The sequence below is a fragment of the Electrophorus electricus genome, chromosome 10 (assembly GCF_041902795.1).
Source record: "Electrophorus electricus isolate QZ-2024a chromosome 10, ASM4190279v1, whole genome shotgun sequence".
NCBI classification, from domain to species: Eukaryota; Metazoa; Chordata; class Actinopteri; order Gymnotiformes; family Gymnotidae; genus Electrophorus; species Electrophorus electricus.
In genome coordinates, this window is record NC_137506.1 from 29,086,048 (window position 1) to 29,110,363 (window position 24,316).

At 39.6% G+C, this 24,316-nt stretch overlaps 3 protein-coding genes across 6 annotated transcripts; 1 reads left to right on the forward strand and 2 right to left on the reverse strand.

Moving 5' to 3' along the window:
* Positions 1 to 157: 157 nt before the first annotated feature.
* asxl2 (ASXL transcriptional regulator 2) lies at positions 158 to 12,513 on the reverse strand. 4 transcript variants are annotated; one of them, XM_027024737.3, is made up of 12 exons: positions 12,322 to 12,513; positions 10,612 to 10,694; positions 9,065 to 9,173; positions 8,571 to 8,712; positions 7,246 to 7,364; positions 6,718 to 6,838; positions 6,346 to 6,486; positions 6,099 to 6,259; positions 5,854 to 5,950; positions 5,640 to 5,745; positions 4,967 to 5,552; positions 158 to 4,850 (listed from the first exon to the last, which is right to left on the reverse strand). In XM_027024737.3, exons 1-12 carry the CDS (start codon positions 12,376 to 12,378, stop codon positions 2,955 to 2,957), a joined length of 3,618 nt encoding a protein of 1,205 aa, XP_026880538.3. In that variant the 5' UTR covers positions 12,379 to 12,513; the 3' UTR covers positions 158 to 2,954. The 4 variants fall into 4 exon arrangements, with proteins under 4 accessions (XP_026880538.3, XP_081578147.1, XP_081578148.1 ...); XM_081722021.1 differs by having other exon boundaries at positions 11,138 to 12,513; XM_081722022.1 differs by lacking the exon at positions 12,322 to 12,513 and adding an exon at positions 10,903 to 11,079.
* A 223-nt stretch (positions 12,514 to 12,736) lies between these two features.
* On the reverse strand, positions 12,737 to 17,837 carry kif3cb (kinesin family member 3Cb). Its single transcript, XM_027024722.3, has 8 exons — positions 16,101 to 17,837; positions 15,899 to 16,000; positions 15,684 to 15,806; positions 14,414 to 14,532; positions 14,144 to 14,260; positions 13,935 to 14,043; positions 13,684 to 13,838; positions 12,737 to 13,533 (listed from the first exon to the last, which is right to left on the reverse strand). Exons 1-8 carry the CDS (start codon positions 17,550 to 17,552, stop codon positions 13,425 to 13,427), a joined length of 2,286 nt encoding a protein of 761 aa, XP_026880523.2. The 5' UTR covers positions 17,553 to 17,837; the 3' UTR covers positions 12,737 to 13,424.
* Positions 17,838 to 18,419: 582 nt separating this feature from the next.
* Positions 18,420 to 21,189, forward strand: slc30a1b (solute carrier family 30 member 1b). The gene is made up of 2 exons (XM_027024734.3): positions 18,420 to 19,234; positions 19,385 to 21,189. The coding sequence occupies exons 1-2, from the start codon at positions 18,670 to 18,672 to the stop codon at positions 20,233 to 20,235; spliced, it is 1,416 nt and encodes a 471-aa protein (XP_026880535.2). The 5' UTR covers positions 18,420 to 18,669; the 3' UTR covers positions 20,236 to 21,189.
* The last annotated feature ends 3,127 nt before the right edge of the window (positions 21,190 to 24,316 follow it).

The following is a 24,316-nucleotide window of genomic DNA, read 5'->3' on the forward strand; positions in this document are numbered from 1 at the left end:
CTACATCTGCGTCAACCTTTAAAGAGTACTAAACACAATTCTACTTCTGGCCTGTGATATAATCACTAATTAAGCTAGTATCTAAGGCATCTTGCAGAGTGATCATCATCTAGTGGGTAATTCTCCATAACAGTGATGAAAATAAAAATCTATACAGTTTATTATATATTTTATGCTTTTATTCATTGATAAAATACACTTTGCTTACAAGTGCTGATTATTTGTTTTCTATATTACATTCACGTTTATTTTACACATTTTTTCCTTAAAACTAAAAATGACACATAACAGGGTGGCACCCTGCCCTGGGTGTTCTCAACTCCACATATATGAAAAAACATTGCATCTGCAATCACAATAGGTCTGGCCAGACTGAGTCAGGAATATTCCTAAAAACAGGTATGTCAATAGTTACATTTATTACATTGTTTTAGAACTGTCATCAGCATAATGAGGCATATCTACATGCAGGGGTTTGTCTGAAGGAAAGGATTCATTATTTTGGCTAAACTATTTTACATTATAGCATTGTCCCATACAAAATAAAGTCATATTGCTCATTTACAGTATACCAAATTAAAAATTATTATATTGTCTACAAACAGGAATGTATAAAATTCATTCAGATCAAATTTTAGGTGAAATTCACCAATTTTCCAATACCTAAATCAAAGTAATTAAAAGCAAATACATTTTTATCACAGTTCTGTTATGTGTCTCTATTGTGTGTGTGCACATGTATATACACACACTGAATGTCATACTGCATATATCGATACAAAAGACCACAAACAGTTACCAACTGACACGACAAAGTTTAAAGACACCTGAAAAAGACCCTCACACCCAAAGACATCCTATACAAGTACTAAGTTGGTTTGTATAACAAGAATTATCGACATGGTGGAATCAGTGTGTGTGATGAGAGAGAAACAGACTAAAACAGAGAACTGGCTAAATGTTTTAGACATTACTGTATTATAAGGAAAACTTGAATTATACCAGAAAATACCAACAAATACATATTCTTTCAAAGAAATCCCACTTGAGTAACAGATGAGTATGTTCTAGACAAGACATGGACACATAAAACATTAAAAAGTCAGGTCTTTTGGGGGCATATATATCATGGGAATTCTCATTCCAAAAAAAAAACAAAAAAACAAGCAGTATAAAGTGTTATGTACACCCTGGATAGAGGCATAACAAAATGGGACAGTTAATACAAAGTCATAGTAAATACCCTGTTTCTTTAAATGTTTTGTAAATAGTATTTTATATTAAAATATATTAATTAAAATATATTACTTTTCAAAATTAGACTGACAATAAAAACTAAATCTGATTACCTAATTCCCACAAATTGGGTTTGGTATAATACCAAGCAAAATCTTTTAAATCTTAGGTAAAAGGCAGAAATTTCACAAACATGATTGACACAGAGATGCACAACATGCACACCTTTTATGTACATATTTTATATACTATATGTATTAAAATGTACCTGCCAATTTGAATTGTTTAAGGACAGTCCAATATTTAGAGTTAAAAAGCAACTTATAGTGTGATTTGTCTTAAGACATTTGCCACAGAGAAAAATCTTAGAAATAAGACCAGATGTGCAGATACATGAAAAAACTACACCCCCCCCCCCAAAAGAAACTGAAGAAATGGCCATATAGAATAAAGAAAATCTTCATAGTCTCCCTTTTGAGTGTTGCATTACACCTCTTTGCTCACATGCATTTGCTAATAATAATCAGCATTAGGTTTATTGTTATTTTGTTTAAACAATATCTACAGTCCCAGGATTTCTTTAAAAGGCATTGTCTGTTTACACTCCTTAGTGGAGCATCATAAACAACAAAAGCATGATTAGACATATTACAAAATGCAAAGACCTGGATTTGCTCCTGAGAAGGAACACTAGATTATTTGATTGAGAAGTGTTTCAACTCGTACTCAAAAGTTTGCATTTTACTTTTATAGCGGATTAGCAGTCTGTTCAAGTTAATCATTTTAGTAATACAAAAGTGCAACCCTAAAAAGGAATACATAAAATTTTCTTTTAGATGACATGAGACTTTGATGCTCTATTATATTTAGATTGAGACATTTTAATATAAATATTATAAATATACAAAGTATTGCCACCTTCATCTGCCAATATAAACCGATTCTTACATTCCATCATATCCCTAAAAAAACGTTGAAGATAAGTGCTAGACTGTTATATTTATTCCCTTCTGCTCCATAAATAACTTCATTTTAGATCTACCACTGATGCCATTCATATCTAAGAGTACCACTTTAGCCTAGACATAAGGCAGATAATTAAAAACCTTTTAATATTCACAGTAATTCTTCAGAGTTAATTGGCATTTCAGCTGTGTGATTCTTTGCTTGGGGCCCAAAGGCCTAAACTGCTGAACAAAATTGTTTTTGCTAAATAAGTACTTTTTAGTAATTATTGTCTTGGATCCAACAAGCCACACAGTATTTAAAAAATGAATGATTTAAGAAAGCATGCCAAGGGGAGGTCAAGATCTTCACACCTACAAAAATAACAGTATACTGTTTCTTTCATATCTAAAATGCTATATTACAAAAATAATACGGAATATCACCAATGTTTACATATTGCCACTATTCAATGAGTCTTGCATCTAAAACAAGGTGCTCACTTTACAGTAAATTGACTGAGAGGAAGTATTACTCTGCATTGCACAAATTATATACATGAACCTTTCCTACCAACTGTCTGGAAAGCCAAAGAGCAACAGCATAAAAGACTTACTATTGTATGAAAATAGCTATATGAACACATGACCACAGTGAGAACTCTACCACACAGCTGAAAATTCACAACCTCTCACTGCACTATTTACTTGAATTATTTTTAGTAACAATAATATAGTAACAACAATTATAGTCACCCTTTGTCCTCGTCACCATTATCGTACCACCAGACATGACACACACAGATTGGAAGGGCCAATGCAATCATCATGGCAGAAGGCCCCACATCCCTTGCACATGATCATGGCCTTTAGCCGGCAGTAGCACTTTGACTGGACATCCTCCATCCCAGAAGCTTCTATGAAGGCCTGCTCTGGTGAGGTCTCACCCTTACCCTGATCTAGAAGGTGACCAGCAGGTATGGCAGTGACGGTAACAGAGAAAGACATCACCCCCCCACTGGCATTCTCAGTGCTGCACGCAACTGTAGGAATAGCACCAGTGTCAGCCATGCTGTCATCTAACGAGTGAGGCACAGACATGCTGATAGTGCCACCATAGAAAGCACCCATCACAGGTTCTTGTCCATTATGAGATTTCTGTGACTTGAAGGTGGTCACATGTGATTGACAGTCACCCAGCTGCTTTGGCCCTGAGATACTCTGTTTGCTACTGCAGATGTCAAGGTGTTGTCCTGGAGATGCTTCTTTGGTTCTTTTAGAGGTGCCTCCTTCTTCAGTACTGGACAAACAGCCCAGTGACTCCAAAGACTCAGACTTTATTTGAGGACAGTGTTGGTATTCTGGTGCTTCATCTGGCTTTGTGATGAGATATCCCTGATCTTCAACTTTAACCCCAGGAGGATTAGAGTATCCCCGTGAAGAGGCATGAAGGCTTCCTTTCAGTTCTGCCCCTTCTTTCTCCTCTCCATCCACATTTTCATTCTTCAGGTTGGCAAGGTGGGGTCGCTTGCTGCTCTCAGACCCTCTGCCATATGTGGAGATATTGAGGAGGTAGTGTCCTGTCATGGCAGGTTTAGATGCTCTCTTTCGCCCAAACAGGCCCAAACGCAACTTCGGCTGGTCATGAAAAGCCTCTGGATACCCTAGCCGATGGGGCTCAAAATGGGATGAGTGAGGGATCGACATAGAGATTTGGCACTGTTGACCTCTTTGCCTTAGAACATGGAGGATCTGCTCCTGAGTGTTCTTGTCCAGCATGTCCACACTGACTCCTGGTCTGCCTGACATCATAGACTGACCTGAAGAAGACTGCAGTTTAGATCTGCTAAAATTCTCTGTGACAAGGTTCGCACTACCGAGCCCTGCCCCAGGATTGCCATGGTTCCCCTTCTCTTGTGCGATTGCAGTTGCAGAGTGCACATCCATCTTGGCAAGTGGCTTTGGAAGAATTTTCTCAAGGGGAACTTCTTTACCTTGAAGGAGCTGAGTGACCAAAGGATTATTGGCAGGAATTGTAGAGCTCAATTTAGTCATCGAGGTCATTGATAAAGCTCCATCTTGTGCTCGCTGGCCATGCGGCAAACGTGCATTTGAAGGTGCGACCTGCATCTGACCAACAGAGAGGATATGATCTTTCAAAAGTGGGTTTGATACACACTGAGTGATCTGGGAATCCATGACAGACCTGTTTTCCTTTGAGAAGACTTGGGTTGTGCTGAGACTTTGAGCAAGACCAGGATCTGTCTGCCTAGTAGCACCCGTGGAAGGAGACATTTGCAAGAGACGCCCTGTGCAGTCAGGGGCAGGCGACGCAGAGAAAATCTTTCCTGGTGATACAGATTCTTCTGTAAGCAGGCTTCTACTGCTTGCTGGTGAAAAGTCCTCTGACAGAGACCGGGCTGGGGAAGGGGTGGAAGTGTCTCCAGCGGAGCCGGATCCTACGGTGGCTCCTTGAGATGTGGTGCCTGCTGCTGCTGCAGCTGCCGCAGCCCGCTGCTCCCGGGCTAACTTGGCCTTAGCTTTGATGTCGGCTAAAGTGCGTGCACCGGTGCAACCAGGACGAATGCTGGGTGGTGTCAACGGATGGGGAGTCCTTGGAGAGATTTGACCTGCAGCTGCAGGAGCAGACAGTATTCGTGCCACAGGGATCTAAAAACATTTAGAGATAGAATTATCATTCAAAAAAAAAAAAAAAAAAAAAAACCCCAATGAAACTATACAATGAAAAAAACTATAAAATTCACAGGCTGAACTATAAAACCTACTTTGAGAGGTGGGACCCTCTGTTGTGCTGCTGTTGCCAGGGGCGATCCTCCTGGTGGAGCAACACGAGGTCTCTTTTCCGCTACTTCTTGTTCACTACTGACTTTCCTCTTCAGTGACTCAGTGGTGATAACACAGGTTTGTGACACTGCCTCCTCAGCTTTTAGAGGTTCCTTCTCAAAAGCATCCTTTTGTTCAGAGCAGGTACTTACAGCTCCCTGAGGAGATGTCGGGGCATTGGACTTGAAATGACATTCCTGCACTTTATCATCTGTTACTGATGATGCTGAAGTTTCAACCTCTTTCGCTGGAGTTGCTTTAGATTCTCCCTGTTGCAAAGATGGAGTCGCTATGTCTGGAGATGCGACTGGTTCCATATCAGAGGCCTCTGGTTCTCGATAATTTCCTGATACTGTTGATTTCATGTCTTTGGATCTCAGTTCCTTGTGGCTGACCTCAGCAGCATGGCTTGGCTTCGAAGCTTCTGTGCTTGACACTGATTTCTCTGGTAGGGTTGAGACTTGGGCTGATGTAGAAAAGCCTTTAGTCTCTGTCAGCTCTCTGGATTCCTCAACACTCAATCCAGACCTGAAATGAATGAGTATCCGATATGAACTTTAACATGGCCTTTGATCTGCTCTCATTAATGTCCAACCAGTCTATAGGCAGACTTACTGTTCGCCATAAAAGCTTTCAAAGAAGCGCTCTTTCCAGTGCTCCACCTTCTTCTCTTTCTCAATCTCTTGCCGCATCCTCAGTCTCAACTCAGGGGTGAATTCACCTGTACAAAACACACCTTTAATATACCATCTAACATACAAACACATTATATTTCACAAACATTTCCACTGACATCTGTTTTATATATAATTAAACCGAACAAACCTACCTTCTGCCAGCCTCTCCTTCCAGGATTGTGCAGCAGATGTGAAAAACTCGTTGTTCAAAGCAGAACTGGTTACCCTCAGGAGCCCATCCATACAAGACTAGCAAACAAAGCACAATGTAAATCTGTCATTGCTGTAATTGTAACAGGCATACAATAAACAGTAAAAAGCAAACTAACCACCTTTTATCATCCTTTACTTTAACCATTAAATACAGTAAAGATATACTGTCTCTGTTTCAATATACCTGTTGGTCAATCTCTGGTAGCAGTTTCAAAAGTTTCTGCTGACATTCTGGGGGCAACATAGAAAATGTGTGTTTGTTGATTAGGGCCCGCAGGTTAGTGTTAACCAGGATGGAATCAGGCGTCTCCACATCGATCTCAAACCTGGTTCTTCTCAGCTGGCCTAAAGAAATAAGAGAAGATTAGAAAGCTCAGTTTTGACAAGTCCAGACAGTAACACGGGCACTGCAGACAAGTGAAAACACTCACGGGCACTGAGCCGACTGGAGCGCTGGGACATCTTCCTGGCAGCAACAGTGTGGCACACGTCTGCTTTAACAGAGGAGGAGGAGCTGGAGGTTGAATTCTGAGGACTGGCAGGGCAGTGCTCTGACTGTTTCAGTTCCCAGCCTTCAACAGGAAGAGATGTGGATTTACTGGATATTCCATTGCTGAGCCAACAATGACGAATGCATAAGATAATAAACATTAAGCCTAACAGGTACAAATCATCTGAATAATATTATGCTACATTGATAATTGTACAGATTTAAAGATTTTAAGCAACTGTGTAGTTTTGTCATTTGAGATATCAAGGTAATTTATACATCTAAAGGAAAGACAGCATACTGGAGAACATACCCGATTTGACAGATGCTGAATCAGCCATGTCTTTAACAGTTTTTAATAGCAGTCGAGGACTGGAGGCTGTTGGAATTCCACACTTTCGTCGCTGATTTCTCTGCTGTTGCTGTTTCAGAGCCTTTAAAAGAAGATATGCATTTGCTAAAATTATACTTTACTCTACAACACTTACATTTCGTCAACAACCTTATAATGATGAAGGTCTCACTAGTTGCCTCAGAATGCTTTAGAAGTATGACAGCTAACACACGTTAGCATGTCAGAAGCATTTCTTTTGCTGGTTGTTGGTTAAACCATTAATTCTATACACCCAAATGTACATTTGCATTTGTCTCCAGAATAAAGCAGTTTATAGCAATTATACTGAATTACCTATTCGTTCTAAGATCTCAGATGCACATTACAATACAACAGAGCACTCCCAGTTAAAACAGAAACTGAGCACACAATCACATAATGAAAAGTAAAACAACAAAACTATACTTAGATATTAATAAAAGGAAATGGTGGTAATGATGTAGACACCTGTTTTAGTGCTTTCTTGCTATGTTTTTGGGATGGAGAGATGAGCTTGCTGCTAGAGACAGATGGAGAGGAGCAGCGAGATTGTGGGGAAGACGGCTGCGACTGCAGTTTTGCTGGCCCTAAGAAATAAAGTAAAGCACAACGTTGAGTGTAGGTGCTAGTGTGCAAATGTATTTGCATGCATGCATGCATGCATGCATGCATGCAACACACACACACGCACACCTTTCTCTCCCTTTCTTTCTCTCCCAGAGTTAATTAAGGTCAGTTCCATTCATATGCACAATGTACATGCAATTTGTAACAGATGTTTATCTTGCAAAAATGCTGAGCTATAGTTTAAAATATCTGAATCTCTGTGCAATTTGTGTTTGCATTTATCTCGTGTGTTTCTGCAGATAGCTAATACAGTTCATTTGAACATCTGCCGCCAGGTTCTGAAAATGAACCTCAAAATGCTGACTAAAAAAATCATTAAGTACTTTTCAAATACTCTATGACCACTACTACATTTGCCTAAGAACATAGAACTCTTAAACGAAGACATCTGGACTCTTCAGAAAAATACATATGAGTAAAAAAGTATCTATACTACTGCCAGATTATTATTTCCTGGTTTTTGCGGTACTTGCCTCAGCCTTGTACAATTATGCCTGTTCCCAACGATATTCAAAGTTTATTGAAAATGTTCCAAGTGGATATCCTACTTACTGTCACTTGTTCTGTTTGACTCCACTCTGATAGACCACATTATTCTATAATATTCACAAACAGTTTTGCAGGATGGTGTGGGGTAAAGAATTCTGTAAGCTCAACAGCTATCTCCTCTCGAGTACATGAAGATGAGGAAGTGGTCTCAATTTGCAAAACAAACATTTCCTGTTTGAAACCTGATTTATCTACATGAATAATGTGGCCATAAAGCAACAGCATGACAGCAACATTGCAAATGTTTTCGAATAAGTTGAGAAGCATGAGATCCTGAAAAACATTTAATGTTAAACTAGTTTGGAGAACTAATGTAATAAAGTTTTACATAGCAACCTAGATACATAATGTGAAGATGTGCTTGAATGAGAGTTATATAAAATCAGTGATGAACCTTGGTTCATCACAGCAATCAGTCTGAAGCCGTCACAGATAAACACATGAACGATCCAAACAACCACAACCAGTAATCTACGCTCCTGTCATTTCTGGTTTCTCTTGATGATTTCTACATCTGTATTAGGACTGCACTGCCAATACTTTTAGCACCCGAATTATGTTAGTATGCCTGTGGAAGCAGGGCACAAGTATCGTTAGCCTCATAAGAAACCACTTACCTCTTCTCCTCCACCTTCCTCTGCGTCCCTCTTTGCTGCTACCACTGCTATTGTTTTCTGTGTTTCGAGTGTCAGACATATTATCACTGCTGTCTTCAGAAGCCTCCTCAGACAGTTCTTTCACCACATCCGCAATGTCCTTCTGCTCAAACAGCGCATACAGACACACACAAGTGCTGAGTCAACTTTGCATACATCATGCATAAACACATTGCTGAAAGTCATCTAAAGGAACACCGCCAGAACTAGTGTCAAGCTTTGGCACAATTTCGCCAGCTAGTTAAATTCAATAAAATACTCATAAATAAAAAGGTACAGACCATGAACATTACCAACATCTTGAATGTAATTGTGAAAGACTTATGTTTGGCCATATTATGTGGTAACGTTTGTTCACCTTCCTGTTTGAAACATCTGCCAAGACTTGCCTACGGGGTGTTTCTTTTTTCTGTTTCTCTTATTATAGTTTTGGTTTCTGGTGAACGTGCACAAACCTTTAGTGTATAAACTCCCATTCTACCCGGGACTTTGTAGAAAATCCCCTCTTCGCCACGAGAGTTTGTGTGGAGCATGGCATTGAGGCAGGCTAGAGGGGATGTGCCACTGGATATAATGAGAGAAGATAGCACAATGTACCTTTTAACAGACTGCTGAAGCAGGGATGGAGGATATGCTACATTATTGTCATTGCAATATATTATACTACATTACACTCTTTTAATTTAAGATACTGTGAACATATCAGGTATCACCAGTATTTGCAAAACACTGACTAAATGCATGTTTCATTAAAAAAGATTCATACCAACTACAGACACACAAGCAGTGGTTTCATACTGTAAATTGTTTTAAAAAGTTGTTTAATCTTTCCTTCCTTTCCTCGTCATAGTATATTTTTGAAAAAAGAAAGTAATACTCAGCTTCTCAGAGCCCTAGTTTTTAAATTAAACACTTCTGTTTGGCAGACGCACTAGGCGTTTTTTTGGCAAAGACAAAACATTGCTGTATATACTGTTTATAGTTGTCGTCAAGTAGTACGTTATATGTTTTGCCATATCATCCAACCCTACTTCTAAATGGGCAACACAGAAAACCATGCACAATTGCACACATTTACACAGAATTTAATGTGGTTATTTATGATAAAATTATTTTCATCTAGTAAATGGAATTTCATTTACATCTTTGCTAAAAAAAATGGAAGGAACACAATGAATTTGAACACACCAACATCAAACAAATAATTAAGTATTAGCCTATTATTAAGACTTAGGTTAACGCATAACTTCTTCTGCTGCTGACAAAACGTGCACAATTTAATCAATCAATCTTGATGATTAATGTGGTTACTTGTATTATACTTATGTGCACATATACAATGAATAATAACCTAATCTCAGCTAATCTCACTGTCTAATATAGGCTAGGTAGCACTATGGTCTGCGATTCATAGTTAATTCAAGTTAATTTGTTTGTAGGTCTTGACATTTACATACAAAGCTGAGAGCTAAAGTCTAAAGGACATGGGGACCACTACCAACAGACAAGAGTACAGCTGTAACACTGCCTCTAGTTATTGTCATGATAAAGCACTACTGTGAGAGCTACAGCCCGTGAGTCCTGCCCATCTGGGTTTACAATCCCTTCGCATGCTGTGTCAATTAGGGGAAGGTTAATAGCATTCAAAGGTATGGGGCTAGGCCTCCTAGACTTAAGTTAGTGTAAGGAAAGGGGTGGGGGATAAACTCTTATTTAATCTTACCTTCTGGAAGACAATAGGGACAATGAAACAAAAAATAGATGTCAATTAAAAATCTGTGCATGTGTATATGCTTAGTACTTTTACCCTAAACAAAATGAGAGTGAACTTGGATGATAGATTAACAACATACAATCAAGACCAACAAAAAAAAAAAAGTAGTTTTTTTCCCCTCCAGATGTTAGCATGACCGTATAACCTAAGGTGATCATAAAATATGTATTTGGTTAAGAAACGGCAGAATAATATGAGACTATTGATGAGCTTTCAAGAGATGATCACCTGATCTCCTTGAGTCGCTCCCGCTGAATCACCTGTAGGATCTCTTTATGACTCATTGGCGTGTTTGGGTATTTCTCAAGTACCTGGAAAAAAAAAAAGACTCACAGGGTGACTCACAGTTCAGCATCCCGAACAAGCGGTGATGTCGAAATTACAGATACATTCAGTAAATTACATATTACAAAATATTAATTTGGGTTTTTTTATGTAGCCTATTAGATTATTTTTGTTTAAACAATGTTATCACAGGAAAGTTTTTGTGGGAAAATTATACTGAAGTCATTACTCAACTTTAACTGTCCTTTATGTACCAAAAAGATCTTTATGCCTCAGGTAAATCGGATAATTATAACATTTTAGCATTACAGCTTCAAGAACATCTAGGCCTATGGCTAAAGAAGGCCCAGGAATACAAGTAGTTTCAATTAGAAAACGCAATCACAGAGTTCAATTTCATCCATGTTCACCACTGTGGACAGGCAGTTGATGCCAGTACATTTTTATGTGGTCTAAATAATACACACACCTTAGCCAAGCTAGAGCTACATGTATGAGATCAGTCCCTGGACCAGTGCCGGAAAGCTATCCCTTCCCAGCTGTGTGAGGGGGGTGGTGAGTTTTCTCATTCTTAGAGCAGATTCGTAATACCATTACTTTTGCCAAGCATGATTCATTTCCTTTGTTTTAGACTAGCTGAAGAGAGACAGAAAAACTAAAACTTTTGCTTAGTCTAGTTCTACTTAGGTAGAAAGAAAAATAAAACATGGCATGTATTTACAAAAGCCAAGTAACGATCCTTTTACAGCCACTATCACATTCTTACACCCTTTTCTTTTTCACGCACCTTTATTTTTAAATCTCAAGTTTACTTTTTTACAGATCCACTAAACATATTAAATATGTAGGTTGTCATTAACGTCACACACACACATTACATAAACATATATATAAACATATAAAGAATTCCTCCTGCTTCAGTAGGCTTACAGCCTATGACACTAGTCCATGCTTGTCAACAATGTGTTAACTTTAATGTCAGCTTTTCTCTAACGGTCCGATACGTTCATTACCCTTTCTACAAACAATAGAAACAACTATTTTTCATTGAAAAATAAGTGTGCCTGTGTTATACTGTTTAAAATTCGGTTGTCAGTGAAACGAACAGACATAGCTAGCTAAGGTTAGCCCCGCACACAGAATAGCATGGCATATGGTTAGCTGCCAGTTAATCCAAAGTGAGTATTAGAAAATACGTCCCAAAGTAGCCAACATGGTTCGTGTAATTATGCACACACGTGTTTACAGAATCAAGTGGCGCACTGGCATGCCTTCAGAGGTCTATTCGTGGTGGTACACTTTCACTCTCTAATCCACTGGCTCCTCGTAACATTTTAGCTTAGCACAGCACGCTAGCTAGCTGGAGACAGAAACGTCACGCGCATAACGACGCGCAGTTGTTACATGAAACATAGTCCCTGGAAGAAAAGTGTATGACCCCGATAGTGTCCTCAAAAGTAAACCAGCGGATGTTTGCAATGACTTTGGCTATAAATGGATCAAGGGTAACTCTTTAGCAGCTTTAATCGAACAAGCGGGCCCTGATTTGCGTGCTCAACAGCCCCAGCGGGTCGTGAGCTCGTCGACAGTTTGTACGAGTGGGAGCGCAAGGCGAAGACGAGCAAAAACAAACGCGAACCGCCGCGGATTTACCGTTTTTGCCGCCTCCGCCCACGTCCTCCCCTTTTTCTTCCTCTGTCTTTCCCTCATGTCTGCTGGCGCGTTCCGAAACCGACGAGGAATTAAAAAAATAAATAAATAAAAATGCGCGACTGCGGGTGACTGTTAAAGTGGGAAACGTTGCTCTGGCTATCGCGCAGGACCCGCCACCTCTGCCATGTTGGGCTTTTACTGTAAGGAGCGGGTCACGTGACCCTCGGGGAGACGTCATCTTACTGTACCGTGGCAGCTCGGCGCAGGCCGTATCTCTGTTTGCATCCTCTGGCTGTGCTTTGCAGCTAGGAATGTGGGCCACTATTATATGTTAGCTCAATTAACATTCATTTGCAGTGAAGGTTAGAAAGCAGAGATCTGAACTATAGATGTAATGCCAGTTCCACCGAAGGCTGCGACCTTCAAAAGCACAGGTTTTATTGGCATTATATAACAGGTGGTTATCTCTTAAGCGCTGTGACTGACAGAATTGTGCTACCAACCTGGGGATTTTCAGATCAAGTTAAAGAAACAAAGTATGGATACAGAGGATTTTATAATTTCCATGTCACAGAAATGAAACTGAAACGTAAAAAGTAATTTTAGATTTTAAAGAATAGGCTCATTGTTAACTTAGAAAATGGCTGTTATATCTGGATTATATCCTCTAGAGGTCAGTATCTGTTAATGTTATAGTAAACGAATATGGCATTGGTTTGAATGAATGTTTCATATTACATATTTCAGGTCAGTTCTTGGTGGAGATACAAATCATGAGTGGACACATTATTATATGCCTTTTAAATAAGTGGCACCATTAGCAGGTCACTGGTTTATTATGCTATTTAACTATTTACTGTTTTTTTTTATTCAAGAATGACATTAGACTACAGGATTATGCATTACATTAAGATTAAAGTTTCAAGTAAACAGGAGAAAACTGTGCATTTTTTTTTCATTGAAAGCGCTGATGCAGAATTAGCGTGTAACAAAGTAAAAGCCAAATGAAAACCCAAAAGCTCACAAAAAACAGCATACAAGCCATTGGATAGAGTTTTCTGTTGATTTATGAGATGTCTGAATCCATCTCATTTTAAAATATTTCATGGTTGGAGTATAGCAGCACATGCCCCTGTGGCTGAAGGTGAACACCGAGAACCGGACGCCTCAGAGCTGCTTGATGAAGGAGCTGGCAGAGTTGGTCCTTGATACCTTTGGAGAGAAAAAAGGGCGAGGTTCCAATACCTTAATACGGTTGACATCATAACATATATCATGGTGATAAAAGTCAGCAGATTATGACGACTGATGACAAGACTCTTCATTGTTAGTGTAAGATATTTTGGCTCACAACGTCCTCACCATGATCTGGCCCGCATTACGCGTGATGCTGTCGTCCTCCTGTGGTGACCAAAGTCACAGAGTAAGTCTTGCATCCTCATCTCTGCCCCTTGTAAGTCCAGAGGGACCATGGCTGGTGGCGTCATATCCAGCTCAAGAAGCATGACGTTTTCTGCCTGTGTAGTGCCACAACAGTAAGTCTTTGCACAGTCTTTCAGCAAATTTATTCACAATTCATGAAAATAATAAATAGACTGCCTGTCTGTACCAACCCTGTATCTGCAAGGAGCTCCTGTTGCCACAGCAACCTGTGCATACTGGCTAATTGGTCTCTTGTATCCTACTACAGAAGTTGGCCTTTGTCTGACACGAGGGGATTTGCTGGGGAATGAATTCCCATAAAAATATTGATTTATTTGTTAATTACTCATGATTTATGTAAATATCGAATTATAAAAATGATTCTATAACTTCTATTCACTTTTGTGATGGGAGAAGGGGCAGGATTTTCCACTGGTCTTCCTCGCTGTCAAAGTGGAGGCGGTTTATGATCTTGTTTTTCTCCTCAGGAGGAATGAAATTGTCAATGATGAGATTCCTAAAATGAAAATAAGAGAAATTAATTAAATCACAAGTTTGTAGGCTGACATTTCACACCGGGATCACTGTTAGTATATTTATGTATAATCATTTGAATGTGTATTGGAATTTGGTTGTGCATGTTTTGGTTTTTTTGGGGGGGAGATAATACTTGAATTTCATCTCTCTTGTCAGCTCATTTAGTGTCTGCTCCAGTTCCTGTCTTGTTGTCACGTGTTCATCAATGATGTCTCCTATCTCAGATCTCACCAGCTGCAGTTTGCTATACAGCTTGGAATAAAGAACACACAGATTATGTTTATCCTTTGCATAAAATACAGGCTGATCAATTGAAAGAATCTGCTGAACTTGAGCTGAGTTAATAAACAGAATGCGTTTCCATGCATGTTAACATAATATAGTACTTAGTAATTGATTTATTATAGCATCCATTATTCAGTTACTATATATTGTTGACAAAATTACCATACCTAGTCCTCAGTAACAAAATCAACTCAATAACTTGTTTAAAGGGCAAAAATAATCAAATTATTTTAATAATTGCAAAACATCAATTTAGTATTGAAAACATGTATAGGTACTTTTTCAAAAACCTGTCAGAAATTACAGGATGATTTGGGGGTGTCATGCCCTGTCATAACTTGGGCCGAGGTGAAAGTTATACTGGTCTTCAACCCCACAACAATATAGTCATGGGTTTTTGTTAGCAATCAGTTTAGTCAGCACCTCCTATATAACAGATAAACTGTACTGACCGTCATACGTTTATACTATGATCTGTCATGACCTGTTATAATCCGACCCACAACTCCCGAAACAAAAAATTCACGAGTCATTGTTTAGCAGTGAACACAACCTTCACCCTTTACAAAAGAAAAACTCAACTCAAGGTGCTGAGAGTTACATGCGCAGACTAAAAAAAAGTCGCAGGTCATTCTTTGTCAGTGATCTAGGGAGCTCAACCAAATGTTCTTTCTTGCAAGGTGACAAGGTGGCTGCAATCCCTAACATGTTATTTTTTTTATCCCCTCTGATCTTCGGCTGTGTCTATACAACAAGCCTTATACCTGATTTCTGCCAAAAGAATACAACAGATAAATTGAACTGTGTGAATACTGTTTTGAACAGATCTTAAAAACCACAAATTCATGAAACAGTGACAAGCCCCCTAATTAAATCCCTTTTCTTACAAGAATACAAAGTGGATGCATATCCCGACATACCCCGTCATAATCTGATATGACAAGTAGTAACCTGATGCTAATCCTAATATGGAGGTGTGTGCATATCCTAAACTACATCCCCAGATTTCCCTGTGGAATGTCATGAGTTTAATCTGTTGTTTACATCGAAAAACACAAACATCGGCAACACTGAATCAACATTGACAGTGTTTATATATAGTGGCAAACATTCTTCACCTTCTTAAGCTTTTTGGTCTTAAGATCCACCTCCTGCTGTAGAGTAGAGAAGGTCTCTTTCAGCTCCACTGTCTCCTCATCCTGCTCAAACATCAGCTGTTGCATGTCCCTTTCCTGTCTCTCCTATAAGAAATCACACACACACACAGCAGTCTGGGTAATGAGATGACTACATTTGCTAAACACTGTGGTTATTGCATATTTGCAGTTGTTACCTGCTCTGCAATCTCCTGCCTCTTTAACTCCAGCATCCTCTGCTGCTCATTGGTGTGGTCAATGATGTTTTTTCCTCCAATCAAAAGCTTACTTTCCAAGGCCTTAAAAGAACCATGGTAAAGATGATTTGATGTATCATTTAATTGCTCTCTTAAGAAGAATGTTCTGGATAACAAAACCTAAACATGGATAAGTTCTAACCTTGTATTTTGAAATCATGATTTCCATGGCCTGCTGCTCCTTAAGCAAATCCTCCACAGCCTTCGCTTTCTCATCCAGCATGTCTAATTTCCTCCTAACCTCCGGGCTGTTATTGGCAGAGCTCTTGGCCATCTGCCCCACCTGCTGCTTCCACCAGTATTCCTCTACTGTCTCCTCCTGCACCATCTCAATTACATTCACCTCTGCGTTTTTGGGTGTTTCCACCTCCCCACTGCTCATGCTTCTCTTCATCCTCACACTATTCCTACGCTTCCTCCTTTCCTTTGCCAGCATCCCTCGTTCCTCTAGCTGTGCCTTCAGACGGGCTATCTCCTCTTGGAATTCACGGAGCAAAGCATCTTTGGGGTCCTCATTGATCTTTGGCCTGTTCCTGATGTTCTTTGCTCTGTTTGCAAATCTCAGAGTGGAAAGGGTCTCCTCATAGTGACATGAGGCGGGTCCTATTGTAGCCACCATGACTGTTTTAGAGTTCCCGCCTAAGGAATCCTGTAGCAGGCGGGTCAGTTTGGAATCCCTGTATGGGATGTGAGAATTTTTCCCGTCCACCAGGGCTGAAATGACATTTCCAAGAGCACAGAGGGACAAGTTTATCTTGGTGGCTTCTTTGAATCTTTGGCCCTGGACACCCGTCTTGCGTTGACGTTCACTGCCAGCGAGGTCTACCATGTTTAATTTCCCTACACGAATGTGTTCCTCTCCATCAATGCCCATCTCACTGCATTCAATGGTTATAACAAAAATTGCATGTGACCGTGAACTGTGCTCATTCATTTTAGTAAATCCAACAGACCTGGACTGATTTCCCAAGTTCATCACATGCTCAATTTCTTTGATGCTTTTTGTCACGACAGATGAGAGGTCTTTGACATACACGCCTAATTCTGGATTTTCCTTCAGCTCCAGTTTTTTACAGTTGTCCTTGCAAAGTAGGTCCCGTATTTCATCTTGATATATTTCCAGATAAGACACCCTGACCAAGTACTGCTGGTTCTGAGACCTAGATATATGTGTGAAAATGTGCTGAAAAGAATTTGGTATGACTCCTTGTTTCTCTGAATCCGTGGGCAGCCCGTGCATGGTGTACGTTTTTCCAGTTCCAGTTTGACCGTAAGCAAATATGGTTCCATTGAAACCAAGTAAGACAGAGTCAATAAGAGGTTTACATGAATAATCATACAATTCATGTTGTTTTGAAAGCATGTCATAGACCGCATCAAACGTGAATGTTTTCAACAGAGTTCCTGCCGCTTTAGGATTGCGCACGCTTACCTGTCCCAATTTCACATCCACTTCAACAATTTTCTCGTGACTCATCGCTTCTTCTTTCTTGTTTACAGGGCGGCACCGAACCACCACCTTGACAGTTTCTGATTTTTTACCTATAGACATGGACCGCGGTCGCATCAGCACTGTACTGTTCCTTTTAGACATTTTGTAATATAAAAATTACGTGCGCTAAAATTTTCTAACGGGGCGATGTCATGGAGATGCTATCATCGTAAATTATCATCCACAAGAAAACGACGAACTTCGCGTGTAGCTCAAAATGCATTTTCCCTGAAGGAAGAAGATATCCATCATATGCCATTGCTTTAATCTCTAGTCCACACACTGATCATCTCCTAAGGATGAGAGTAGTGCTCCAGCAACAGCATTCCATAGAAAGCGACCGCCGTCCAGCTCTCTGGTACACACCCTGCATCGCTGCAGACAATGGGCGCGTAGGCTATTAGGCTGTTGATAGGTAGCGCATCACTCCTACGTCCTGCATATAGGATCTGCTTACGCATTCCTAGGACAGATTAATATAGTCATATAGCACTAATAATAATACGGTTTTTAATGCAAAAATGATTAAATTATTCAGTAGCATTAGAGGTAAACGTAAGCCTATAATTTGATAAGCTCACAGTGTCTAGTAGTTTGGAGTAATTTTACTAAACTGTATATCCTTATGTTTCTTAAGACGTAAGCATTTTTAGACCATATATAGTCGATTTTAAAATATTATTCATATGCAAAGCAATTATTCTTGGGTTTTTTTTTTTTGGTTTGTTTGTTTGTTTGTTTTTTTGCACTTTAGTAGAAAACACACTTTAATATTTACAGTTGGTTGAAGAAACACACAAATGTCCATATTCTTGACATTTTTGATCAGAATAAAGTCTTATAATGTGACGCCACGAAGTCCCATAATGTTCCGCCAATAGGAAATAATGCTGGGGCGTGTCCCCACGACCGTGTGGACAAGTTCATGGGTTCGGGTGCAAAGTCTTACATTGTGATTAAAGTGGGTTGGCTAGTTATCGTAGGTATTTAATTGCGAATAGATTGAATAAATGCCGTGAATTTCGTTTATTCTCTTAGAGCGTGGATTAAACGTTGTTAACTCGTGAGTTACCAACAGCGACAGCGCATGCAGAATTGCATTTACAATTAAGCTTCTAACACACTAATATTTCTGCGCATTCAGAATTCTCCGTTCGGACCAAAATGTAAAGGAGTGCTTATTAAAACTGCTATCATTTGAAGCCCTGATGACAGAAACATGGGTTTGGAAAATAAGAATGGAAGGCTGTTGTGGATGCTCTTCCTAACTTTTGGATTCTTTATCGTTGAAGTTGTGGTGAGCCGAATGACAGCATCTCTAACGATGCTGTCTGATTCTTTTCACATGCTTTCTGATGTAATTTCTCTAGTCGTGGCTCTGGTTGCTGTGCACTTTGCGGAGAAAACACAAGGCACTAGCAAAAATACATTTGGATGGATCCGCGCAGAAGTCATGGGCGCTTTAGTCAATGCTGTATTTTTAATTACCCTCTGTTTCACCATTTTACTGGAGGCTATCGGACGTTACACAAAACCTCATGAGATTGAGAATCCACAAATTGTCATCTGGGTCGGCCTGATAGGTCTCCTTGTGAATTTATTCGGTCTTTTCTTGTTCCACGGCCATGCTGGAGCCAGTGAGCATGGACACTGTCATGGTACAAATCCAAGAAACTATGAAAAATCTGATAAATTGTCAAAGAAAGAGACTCAAGAGGAGACTAGCAGTTTAATGGAAAACAACTCTGGTCATCGAGGTAATCATACCCATCAAACAGAATCAGGTATTAATTATTAATTTAGCCAGAATAATTAAAAACTTCCCATTTAAGTCTTTGTAATTGTTAATGGTGGGATTTATCTTTATTTTAAAAATATGTGTAAAAATTGATTTTCAGTTCATTTTATACTGCATTGCTCTGATGCGTTTACAGTTATCTTAAGACATCGTCTGGATGATCAAATGAATGATGACACATCACTGGAACTGGAGCTCAGGTCTGAGTCATCCTCGCAGCTGAACATGCGTGGAGTATTCTTACATGTGTTGGGTGATGCCCTTGGTTCCATCATTGTGGTGGTCAATGCTCTCATCTTCACGTTTGTGTGGAAGCCATGCGATGGTAAGGAGATATGTATGAATCCCTGCCATGGCTCTGACCACCGGCTGATACGCTTAGACATGGTTGGCATGGCCAGCAATGGCATCGGGGCTGCTTCTGTAGCTGCGCCCTGCTGGGTACTCTACCTGGATCCCACCCTCTGCATCATGATGGTGGTCATCTTGTTCTACACCACCTTCCCGCTCTTAAAAGAGTCGGCGCTCATCCTCCTGCAGACCGTGCCCAAGCAGATCAACATGCAACAGCTGGACGGGAAGCTGAGGAGTCTCGAAGGGGTCCTAGCCATCCACGAACTGCACATCTGGCAGCTGGCTGGGAGCCGCATCATAGCCACGGCGCACGTCCAGTGCCATGACCCGGCCTCCTACATGGATGTAGCCAAGCGCATCAAAAACTTCTTCCACGACGAGGGCATCCACGCCACCACGGTACAGCCGGAGTTCTCCTCTGACACCACAGGACCCTGTGTCTTTGGGTGTGATCTGCCCTGCTACAGTCAGTGTGCTGCCAAGCTCTGCTGTGACGCGAGCTGGAAATCTGAATCGGAAGCGCTCGTGTGCACAGCGGACTCCTCCGGAAAGACCACCCCACAAAGGCACACTGCAGACTGGGACATCAGCCAGGAGCTTGTTCTGCAGACAGAGATGGAATCCACAGTTTAAACTCAACAGGAAAATGAGTAGTAAGCTTGACCTGAGCTAGCCAAGTGTTTCAAACAGTAAAGTAATGGCTAAAATGGAGTCAGATCCACTTGTGGTCTAATTATATTTCTAAGAATGGTTACCTCATTAGTTTTTCTAAGCAAAGTACAGTACATAAATGTAACCAGCATAACTAAACATGATGATACCTCCTATCTGAGACTGCTAACAATTCTAGAGCAATTATATATTTGTACACATCCAGTATTCATTAATTTGTTGGATGGACATATATTAATGGTGTAGTCCAGTAATTAAAATTCAAGATTTTAAAACACTTTAGTCATAATATAATAATTTCATTCTCATCTTCACAAGTACTATATATCTGTCTAATATAGTATATTTCTATGTTAAGAAAAAAAATTGTGTTTGTTGAGTTAATGAAATCATATTGTGTATTATTATTTAACATTTTTTTTCCATATTATATCTTAATAAATTAGTATGTCGTTATAATAATGTGGAAAATGTAATTATAATTGTTGCATCATAACTTACTTTTAAATGATTATTTTGCATGTTTTAAAGAAGGTCGTCATTTACACGGAATCATCCTGTGACATTTGATAAGCACAGAACAGGACACAAGTGTCACAAAAGGGAACAGGAATGAATGAAAATAGTCCAAAAACATATCAAAGAGAATAAAGAACGAAGCAGAGCACTGATGAATAAAATCCATCATTCATGAACACGGCTTGGGAGCTGACTCACTAGCTTGACTATAAAGCACTGGAGACGGGCACCTGCGGGAGTTAAGCATGTTAGGCTAAATGAGAGACAGGTGAAGGGCGGTACTAAAAATCGGGTGACTGAGATCGGATAAGTGTATGTGGGTTGTTAATGGTGGCTCATTGGCTGACGGGGGACCGACGACACATCTGCTGTCAAACGGAAGACTTTCAACTGGTTAGGTAATACCTGATATTTTATTAGCATTGATCAAAAACAAAATATATGTGATCTGTCAATACTGTGGCCCATTTGTGTTGTCAGCGGTTGTTTTAATTACTACCACATATAAATGTTGTATGTGCTCAGTAGGGAGTGTCTTACTGGCATGACATCTTATCCCCAGCACAGCTATCTAAGCTGCACCTCAGATGACCCTCAATACAATCTACTTACTTATGTATCTTTCGTGCACAAGTTTATAAACTGATTATTAGAATAGCTTAAATGCCTCCTATAAATATTCACTCTCTTTTAGGGGTTGGGATGGTGTATTCTAGTTCATTGGTATGTTTACTTCTAACCTAATATATTGTACTTGGATATATTCTATGAGTAAATGACAAAGCACTTTTGTAAATCGCTCTGGATAAGAGCGTCTGCTAAATGCCGTAAATGTAATGTAAATGTAAATGGTTGAAAATAGTGTTGAAATAAAGGCAGAACACAGTGCGGATTAATTCAATGAGGGCAGTGTGATGCAATTGCTAATGCAGTGTATGGGCCATTGTGTGACAACACAAGACAATCGAGAATAGCCCTTATTCAGTACATGCACAGTCCTCCAATCAGTCCACTAGGGTAAGAGACATAATGTAATGTCCACTATTGTGGACATTTACACAAATGTATACAATTGATCAGCCTTCAATCAGTACTCTAGAATAAGAGATGCAAGTATTTAGGGTTTATATTAGTTCCTTGTACATTATTATGTTCCAGAAGAAGCAGTTCACTCTTTATATTGCTGGACCCTATTTAAAGAATATAAACAAAGAGTTTACTTAGAGCAGTTTTGTAATCTTCAGCAGAAATGTCCACTGTTTTTAATTAAGGACATTAGTCTGTTCATAAGATGTTGGTGCTTGGTTTTTGTTCTCCTCTTATTCATCTTGTTCTTTTATTAATATAGATAAATATACTCCTAGTTGAATATTCAGTGAGTAGTGTGTCTCATCTTGATATGACCAAAATGTGTGGTTCAGGATTGCCTGTATTGTTTACATTTTCTGTGTTGTCTTTTTTCAGGTTGTTGATATACTTAAGGCCATTAAGTTTAAAAAATTACGTAACTGGATACAACTCAAGTTCAGTAGCTTGAGTCAGGGGTTGGTGAAATTTATAGGATAGGTTTCTTTGAATAACCTATTGTTTACTCAATACTCAATACTCAACTGGTAACATGCACATGCTGTTTCCACCCATCCTAGACATATCGAGCCAGACACCTACTGTTGGTGGCAAAAAAAAAATATCACAAAGGGAAAAAAAGAGGCCGGTGGCCCCTTTACCGTCGAACACCCCCTCTCGTTCACTATCCATCAGTTACCCCTCACTGCATACACATCTTCACTGTAGCTCCGCGGTATTCAAATCACAGTCCTCAAGGTCCAGATTCCAGATTTTCCACTTTTCCCTTACCTAGGAGTCAGGTGAGATGACAAAGTACCAACCTGTTACATTGATCATTTAATCAACTTCAAGGGATTACAAATGCCAAAACCGGATTTGAGGTTTCCGATTTGAATACCATTGTGATAGATGGTTTCTGAAACAACGTCACTAGAAAGTTGTGCACGCACGTTGCCAATGGAAATGGAGATTTGTACTGTTGATGAACCCATTTCTTTAACAGCTAAATTAATAAAATATATCAGAATATTGTGTGTATGTGTGTCAAGGGATTATACCACTTATATGCTTACACAATGCAAATGCACTGTATTTAGATTTAACATTATTAAAAATAAAGGCCTTGCAATAATGAAATCTACATCCGGGCAGCATGGTGGCTTGGCTGTTAGCATGTTTGCCTCTTAGCGCTAGGGTCTTGGGTTTGAGTCCCTATCTGTCTGGAGTTTCCATGTTCTCCATTTGTCTGTGTGGGTTTCCTACTACAGTCCAGAAACATGGAGGCTTGGTTGATTGGATACTCTAAATTGTCCTCTGTGTGTGTGTATATATATATATATATATATATATGTGTGTTTATATATCTAGATTGATAGGTGTGTACATAAATGTCTAGTAATGGTTGGTGCTCTGTCATGATCTTAACCTTCTCACCTTGTAGTCCCCCAAAAGAGAGTATGCTGTATGCAAATTGGTTGCTGCTTCTTATTGGTGTGTGAGTGATTGTAAAAGCATATATATCTGTAAAGTGCTATATAAATGTTAATAACAATACAAGACCTTATGTGAATCAATTTAATCATCAGGATAATGCTAGTTATATTAACAAACCCACCAACAGGAGAAATTATCCCAAATATCTACAAAATAGTAGACTGAGAGGATGATTTGTTGAAATAGCCACCAGTTCCATGGCCATATCTTTACTTACTTAACTGAGAAACCTAGGATAGCATTTACACTAAAGAGAAACTGCGTGTCTACAAGTAACATGCGTGTAACTGTCATTGGACTACACTTGGTTTAGAGTCTGCTATCTACACATCAAGGTCAAAGTAGGTAGGTCTCCCAATAAGTTGTTCACTAATGTGTCTGATTGAACAGATAAACAGATGGTACAAGATGGCTGTTGTAACATGATAGCTTATTAGCTAACAAGCTAGCTAGTTAAATTGATTCGCATAGTGAAGAGTAGATTCCAACATTGCTGCAAGACTTTTATTTTTGATTGACCTTATTAAATCTAAATGTCAGCATATTTAAAGAATAGCTCAACCCCAGTACAACCTAGCTTCTGTACATCCAAATTACTCCCAACCCGTACCATGACCTCACAGTTTCCTTCGAGAACTCCCTGGTATCAACATCTGAAGCTGCCCCTAGTCTGGGCAGAACAACCAGCTGTCCTTTTCAACTCATGTTTCAAACCTAACCCGGTCTTGCAGATTTTTTCTTTGTAACATACGAAGGATTCAGCCCTTTCTCTCGCAGGAAGCTACCCAGGTGCTTGTGCAGTCTCTTGTGATCCCAAAGCTAGACTACTGCAACTCGCTACTTGCTGGTCTTCCTCTAAGATTCCTTCCTCTTCATACATGAGGTCAATGGTCAAAATCCAATCCGTACCTCGAGCACTTGGAACCTCAAGTATGGCTCGGCTTGAAATATCATGCTTCAC

Coding starts and splice junctions, on each gene's coding strand:
- kif3cb (XM_027024722.3), bottom strand. CDS start 17,552: ATGTCTAAAAGGAACAGTACAGTGCTGATGCGACCGCGGTCCATGTCT. Junction 14,533..15,683: donor AGACCAAAAAGCTTAAGAAG/GTGAAGAATGTT, acceptor CTTTATTCCAAG/CTGTATAGCAAACTGCAGCT. Junction 13,839..13,934: donor GAGCTCCTTGCAGATACAGG/GTTGGTACAGAC, acceptor GGCACTACACAG/GCAGAAAACGTCATGCTTCT.
- asxl2 (XM_027024737.3), bottom strand. CDS start 12,378: ATGAGGGAAAGACAGAGGAAGAAAAAGGGGAGGACGTGGGCGGAGGCG. Junction 9,174..10,611: donor GAGCGACTCAAGGAGATCAG/GTGATCATCTCT, acceptor CATTATATCCAG/TGGCACATCCCCTCTAGCCT. Junction 5,746..5,853: donor GAAGGAGAGGCTGGCAGAAG/GTAGGTTTGTTC, acceptor TGTTTTGTACAG/GTGAATTCACCCCTGAGTTG.
- slc30a1b (XM_027024734.3), top strand. CDS start 18,670: ATGGGTTTGGAAAATAAGAATGGAAGGCTGTTGTGGATGCTCTTCCTA. Junction 19,235..19,384: donor TACCCATCAAACAGAATCAG/GTATTAATTATT, acceptor ATGCGTTTACAG/TTATCTTAAGACATCGTCTG.